This window comes from Schistocerca piceifrons, chromosome 3, assembly GCF_021461385.2.
Source record: "Schistocerca piceifrons isolate TAMUIC-IGC-003096 chromosome 3, iqSchPice1.1, whole genome shotgun sequence".
Lineage (NCBI taxonomy): Eukaryota > Metazoa > Arthropoda > Insecta > Orthoptera > Acrididae > Schistocerca > Schistocerca piceifrons.
Window position 1 is genome coordinate 551,875,677 of NC_060140.1, and position 7,326 is coordinate 551,883,002.

General features: G+C 36.0%; 1 protein-coding gene across 1 annotated transcript; it reads right to left on the reverse strand.

The window, feature by feature from the left end:
- Positions 1 to 381: 381 nt before the first annotated feature.
- LOC124789490 (low molecular weight phosphotyrosine protein phosphatase 1-like) lies at positions 382 to 1,285 on the reverse strand. Its single transcript, XM_047256870.1, has one exon. The coding sequence runs from the start codon at positions 1,205 to 1,207 to the stop codon at positions 734 to 736; it is 474 nt and encodes a 157-aa protein (XP_047112826.1). The 5' UTR covers positions 1,208 to 1,285; the 3' UTR covers positions 382 to 733.
- Between the last annotated feature and the right edge of the window lie 6,041 nt (positions 1,286 to 7,326).

Here is a 7,326-nt window from a genome sequence, read left to right on the forward strand (position 1 = left end):
AATCTCTCACGCATAGATCACTGCGTTTGTTCATTGCTGAACCAACAAACAATTCGAAAATCTTAAAAATGGCCCCAAAACTGCAACTGTGTAAATTTGAAAGAGGTTGCAACCTCTTCAACAAACAATTTCTTAAGAAGGTATTTGCAAGCAATAGCTTAGACAAAATGCAAGTGACAGCTACAGCAGCAGAGATGTCTGTACCAAGGGAAAGGAGTTATTCTTCATGATGGGAACAGGATTAGTAATTAAAGCTCAAGTTTCTATAATGGTACAACAAGAAGCATGTGAAAATTTCATTCATCAAAAAGAAAAATCTTTTTCGAAGTCACAAACGGTGGAAAAAAAAAACCAACATGTAAACATTTAACAGTTTCGTCATAACAGTTTTAGTTCATTTATTCATCTACAAATATTGAAATATTTATCACAGCTTGGGACGTGTTTAAAGATACATAATGGGTTTTGAGCTTTACACTGATAACTTCTCAAATTAAATGCAATTGAAGCAGTCTTAAAGCCCTATAGTACACATACCAGTTCCTTTGTCTAACGGCTCCAATACAATGTGTACAACAAAACAAATGTCACCTCAAGTGTCTCGGCGGTCACCATGAACACTTTTGAATACTACCGCATATAGAACAAATTAACTTTAATGTTTATGAAACGTAGCGAAACATTTCACAACTGTCGATCGACTGTTTAGTGCTGCACAATGGTGTGTTCATCTTCACTTTGATTGCTGGTCCAGAAACGCTGTCAATGAGCGAACACATTGCTCATAACATTTATGGAAGCCTTTATCGTCACTGTCATAATACGGATCTCGAATTATTCTTTCTCCCTTTGGGTCAAAAGCACCTACGAGGTGTAACTGAGCTTTACTGCCTGCTGGTGCCTGATGTTTTAGGTTCTCCATGTTCTCGTCATCCATTCCAAATATATAATCAAACTGACTGAAGTCATCCTTTCGAATCTGCCTAACAGTATGTTTATAATCAATACCATTGGCCTCCAAAGTACTCCGAGCCCTTTTGTCCGGACCCTTACCCACATGCCAGGGCCCAATAGCAGCACTGTCAACAATCCATTTATCCGTAAGGCCTCTTTGCTTTAAAAGATTAAGAAACACAGCTTCTGCGATTGGTGATCTGCAAATATTCCCAAGACAAATAAAAAGTACAGCTTTCTTTTCACTGCTCATTTTACGTGTTTCAATGTAGTATGTACAATGTAACCGCAATTCCCAAACTAGCTAACACAATATCCCAACACTCGATCAAAGATGTTAAAATAAATTTTCTAACCAGGGTTGTGATATCCAGACAGCGCGATTCTCGTACCAACATCATGAAATTCTCGTATTTTAGTAAAAATTCTCGTATGTTTTGAAAATTTTTTATTCGTACAGCTTTACAAAACCTTATTTACAAATGAATAAAACTATGAACAAGAATTTGTAATTATGAAACAAATTCGATGTCTACATCTTCTTCTTTCTGTTTCGTTTTATAAAGAGTGTCCGACGTCATTTTCTCGTACATTTCGTGTGTTGGCTCAAAAGTTACACATGTTCCGTCGTTTCCTGGTCGTTCTTTAATGTATTCAGAGGCAAGAAGTGCTCCATTCAGTGTACTGGTTTGGAGTCTGTTCCTGATTTTGGTTTTCATGAGGTTTACCTGATGTTGAACATGAAACTTCAATAACCTGACAAGTATGAAATCATATTATTAACTAGTTATTAGCTTCATCGCTTTACATACCTCAGAAAAGACCCTTTCGCAGTCTGCATTTGAATGAGGTTAACTCAAAATTGAGAGAGCAAAACCGCTCAATTGCTTAAATTCTTCAGATTCGTTATTTAATATATTCCACATTTTATCCGGTAATTGTTCCTTTTGTAGTGAGTCTGGGAGATAAACGGAAACCAGAGGGAGACGCCTCCACTGGTCATCTGTAGTTTGTGCTAAATCGAGATCTGAGGGAGGAATTATACATGGCAACAGTTCCATTAAAGGCATGAGTGAAGGTGTTGTATCTCGGAAACTTTGTGACAGGGCATTTGTAGGTTTGAGTGCCGCTAGTTTGGACAGCACTTAATCTTCCATATCATACCGTAATTTGATCTGGCACGAAGCTGTCTGTAATATTTGAGAATTAATATCTCTCATTAGGTATGCCACACATAAACCCACAAATGTATAGAAAACAATAAAACACAAATTATATATGATTTCAGGCAAACGAGGTGTACTCACCACAAGAAAGTTCCTTATCCTTGATAAGATGTAGGTGATTCTTTACCTCTGGTGTGTCAACGTTCTTCAGAATTGTCACACCCAAATACAGTTGTGAATCTTCCAGATGATGAGCTGCATTTTTTGGGTCAACATCACTGAGATTTTTTCCCATGACATAAGTGCGTTTCATGAAATACCAAAGTATTTCTATATAGAGAGCTCTAATCTTGTCATGAAGGTCAACAATTACTACTGCTTTAGAGTGGGAATACTTGTTGAAAGTAGTAAATTTTGGTAGAATCCACTCTAAGAACATATAATAATTTTTGGAAAGGAGTCATGTAAACAGTTAAAAACTTGTTCAGCACTTAGAACTCGCTCAGAAAGCCATTTTTGGTTAGAAAACAGCATTAGAGCATCCCAGTTTTCCAGCACTGTCCTAACAACCGCGATTATTGACAGCCAACGTGCCTGTGAAGGATGTAGTAATTTGTGTGGTTCCAAGTTTAAAAATACCTGGAATAAAACATAATGTTTAGCCTATTTCCACATGATCGGACGTAAAATAAAGTCTATGAGATATAAAATGCTACAATACCTGAAATTCCTTGAACTCTGCCTGCCTCTTCACACTGAGTTTGAAAAAACCACAAATATTCCTCGCGAGCTCCTCACAAGTGCGCATATATGCACCGAATGACAAACACACTTCATTACAAAAATTCCCGGGCAGCTATCTCGGAATCTGCTTGCTACAGAATTACGAACTCCCATCATAGTATTGCAACCATCTGCTCCAAAGCCAATAATATTGGCAAATGGAATGTTATGCTGTTGAAACATTTTTACTACACCATTGTAGAGATTTTCTGCAGTAGAAGCTTTCTCAACATTTAAGTCTCCATCTTCATAAACTTTATATAGCTCCAAAAACTTACTTTCAATACAACCTGTAAAAGGAGAAGTGATACAAAGTGGTAACTTAACGGGAAAATTTATTTTAGAATTAATTTGGTTATTATTTCAAAACTAGCTCTTACTATTACTCACCTGAATCTTTGTCATAAAAGTGGATCACCATGCAGGTATTTTTCACAGTTCCAATATCGGTGGACTCGCCCATCATTATGCTAAATTTGGCATGTTGTAGTTTTTTCGCCAACACTTCTTTGTGTGACGTCCCAATAACATTAGAAACAACGGCACGTGCTTTGTGCCGTTTAAGAGTCATTGCCCTTGCAATATCCGAGTCTGGAAAAATATCTTTTAACAAACCGGATAAATGGTCAGCAGCTAAAAATGCCACATTATGTTCTGCTAAGAATGCTGATAATTTGATTTCAGCTTTAGCAACCTTCCTCTTAACTGGTTGTGCGTTTGTGACAAACTGAGCAACTGAAGGCAGTCGCACGGTAGCAGACTGTACCATGTTTAGGTGCTTCTTACAATCTGGAATGGTTTTTAATATTCTGGATTTCGGAAACCATGCTGGTATTGCAATATCTGCATCGCGCTATGAGCGGATCACTATTGCGCACCAGCCAATTACGTAAATCTGGCATATGTAGCCACTCATCACGAAATTTTTGTTGTCGATGGACAGCCGTTCTGTCTTCGAGATTTCACCTCTTTTTAGACGTTTTTTCTCCGGCGTTGCACGAAAGTTTCGTGCTTGTGTTTTCATATTCACTGTCACTTCCCATTTCTCCACTCACAGTAACACACAGTAACACACAGTAACCCGAAACACTTACAAAAAGAAACTACACAGTAAATAAATTCAGCTAAACGTACTCGTAATGACTACACGCGAAATACGCATTGTTAAGAGTATCGTTTGTTGAAGACGAAACAATACCGTCTGATGAAATGTCTTTCGTTTGTATTTAACAATTCCACAGTATTGTAGGGTAATTAGGTCTACTGTTAATTGCTTTCCAATAATATTCGATTAAAGTTCCATTTAGTGCTTTGAGATTCGTTGGCCGCTCTATTTATGAAACTTAACAATTCGAACTGAGTGAAATATATCATGCAAAGCAAAGTGATTCGTTATTGTTAGCTTATTTAATTTATTTTCCAGGGCCAGGCTTTGAACTAAGCCTCATTCTCGACTTTAATCGTTTTGTCATGGTAGTTTGGCGCTCTCTCTCCTGCCTGAAATTTGTTGATTGACAGAGATTGCATGGATTCGTAACAGTTTCTAATCATTTTAAAAATATAACAGATGAATTGATTATTTTCCAAAAAAAATGTGTATTTAGTAAAAAATTTGGACCCGCCTCCATAGCCACACGACTTTGTGTGGTGTCATGAGCCACGAGCCCGCAGCTACTAAGGTTCGAGTTCGCCCGTGGTCATGTATGTTTCTGTGATGTCTGTAGACTAAATTAGGATAGGATAGGATAGAGTAAGTCGTCTGTAACGACTCCAGTCATCGATCGGATTGAACGCTAAAAAAAAAGTTTTAGGCAAAACTTTTGCCTCGTACATCATACAAATGACGAAATTCTCGTATGCGTACGAGAATTCTCGTACATATCACAACCCTGATTCTAACATCATTTGACCTATACCGTTAATATTCACTAGTTTCACAATTGTTTCCCCAAACGTGACCTCACACAGTCACACACAATAACGACTACCACGTGATCAGCTATCAATTGATTTATTGATTGATTTATTGATCCATTTCATCTACAGCTGCACAATGTGCAAGAGATATTTGGATTTTTTGTTAATATTAACAGTTTTACATATAATATTCCTTTGTACATAATAACACACATTAATATATCAATTAATGATGAATACTTAAATAAATGTTGTTACGCTATATACAGAGAGATAAAATACAAATGTTCTTCTGACTGAGACTACATTGGGTAAACACACAAAAATTTAGTTTGGTAGGTATTCATTTACTGTGTAAAAGCAGTGATCAACCAAGTACCACTTCAGTTTAGATTTGAAGTGACCAATGTTTTGTATGTGTTTAATGGTGTCTGGTAAGGCATTGTATAGTTTGATACTAGAATGGATAAGGCCGTTTTGAAATAACTTTGTGTTGGCGCTTTGAACATGTACATCCAATTTTTGTCTCGTATCATAGCTGTGTATTGTGTGATTTTAAGTGATGAGTGGTCTTTTTATATGTTAGTTTTGCTTTAAATACATTATATTTTCAAGTATATATATGCAAGGAAGTGGCAGGATCATCCTTTTTTGAAACAATGGTCTACATGATTTGCAATTATCTATGCCTTCCATTATTCTTATAAATTTTTTTTTTAATTTTGAATGTTTTGATGGCATCTCCAGAATTTCCCCAGAACATAATCCCATACCGGAGGTGAGAGTGTACAACTGCATAATATACTTACTGAAGGGTGTTGTAGCTGGTACAATTTTTTAATATAAGCAGCACAAAACAAGAAGTACTTAATTTTTTGTTCATTTGCTCAATATGTGCTTTCCATTTCAAGTTGTCTTGTAGATGAAGTCCAAGAAATTTGGTACAGGCTGTTTTGGCAATTGTCTGTCCGTATAGCTCTAGACTGGGTGATATCAGATTTTTTGTTTGTGCTGTGTGTATATCCATAGCTACAGTTTTTCCAGTGTTTATTATTAAGTCTTTGTCATCAAAGTAACATGTTAGCCTGTCAGTGGTTTCTTTTATGTTTGTTACAAGAGTTTCTTCTGAGTTTCCTGTAATTAGAACACTCGTATCATCAGCAAATTGAAATATTTTACTGCTGTCATTGCTTATGTTTAGGTCATTTACATAGAGTAAGAACAGTACAGGACCCATTACTGATCCTTGTGGCACTCCATTTTTAACAGTCAGTAGCCTGGAATTATATTTCCTAATGTCATTGTCACTTTCTTTATCTATTTCCACATATTGTTCCCTGTTTTTAAGATAAGAGCTGAGCCAGTTGTTAGCTGTTCCCCTAATGCCAAGATTTTCTAGCTTATGTAGCAATGTGTCATGATTTATGGTGTCAAATGCCTTTGACAAATCTAAAAATATGCCCATGGTAGGTTTTTTGTTGTCTAAAGCTATCAGTGCCTCTAATAGAAAGGAGTGAACTGCAGATTCGGTTGAGCGGTTTGCTCTAAATTCATGTTGTGATTCTGACAGAATGCTATTTACCTCTAAGAAGTCTGTTAGCCTCTTATTGAAAAGTCTTTCTAAAATTTTTAGAAAACAGAAAGAAGTGCCAGGGGTCTGTAGTTGGAAACATCATCGTTTCCTTTCTTGTATAATGGCTTTACTTTTGCTATTTTCAAACATGAAGGAAAAGTTCCTGTAGCAAAAGATAGGTTACATAGGTGGGTTAAGGGCTCAGTAATCAATTCCCCACACTTCTTTATAATGAACTCAGGTATATCATCTATACCTGCAGAGCGTTTCATTTTGAGACTTTTTATTGTAACCCGAATTTCTTCTACATTTGTTGGGTACATTGATCTGCTTGAGACTTTTTTCCCTTTTTCTTTATGCTGTTTTCTATTAGAACTCTGTTGTAATAGTTTCTCCGTTACATTTATAAAATACTTATTAAACATATTAGCTACTTCCTGTGGGTTATTAATATTTTCCAAGCCAGCCTTTAATACTATATTATTAACTCTACTTTTGTAAGATTTGATTTCTTTTTTTACAACTTGCCAGATAGCTTTGGTTCTGTTTGAAGCATCTTCTATGTATTTGTCATTGTCTCGTTTCTTTGCCTCCTTTATTGTTTTATTTAAGATAGATTTATATTTTTTAAAGTAACTATCAAACTCCTGAGTTGTGTCGTAGCTTCTTGCAATATTGTGAAGGTACTGTTTTCTATCACAAGATTTTCTTATACCACTAGTAATTCACTTGTTGCTTTTAGTGGTTTGCGTTGTTTTGGCTTTCAATGGAAATGCAAGATCAAAATAATATGTAAAAATATTCATGAATGTCTGAAACTTATCAGAAATATTTTCTGTACTATACACTATCTCCCATGATTCTTGTTGGAGATAATTCTGGAGTGTTTGTACTGCAGTATTACTGAAAGTTCTGCCCATGTGTGTAGTCTTC

Excerpts from the sequence above, each read along its gene's own strand:
- LOC124789490 (XM_047256870.1), bottom strand. The coding sequence starts at position 1,207 with ATGAGCAGTGAAAAGAAAGCTGTACTTTTTATTTGTCTTGGGAATATT.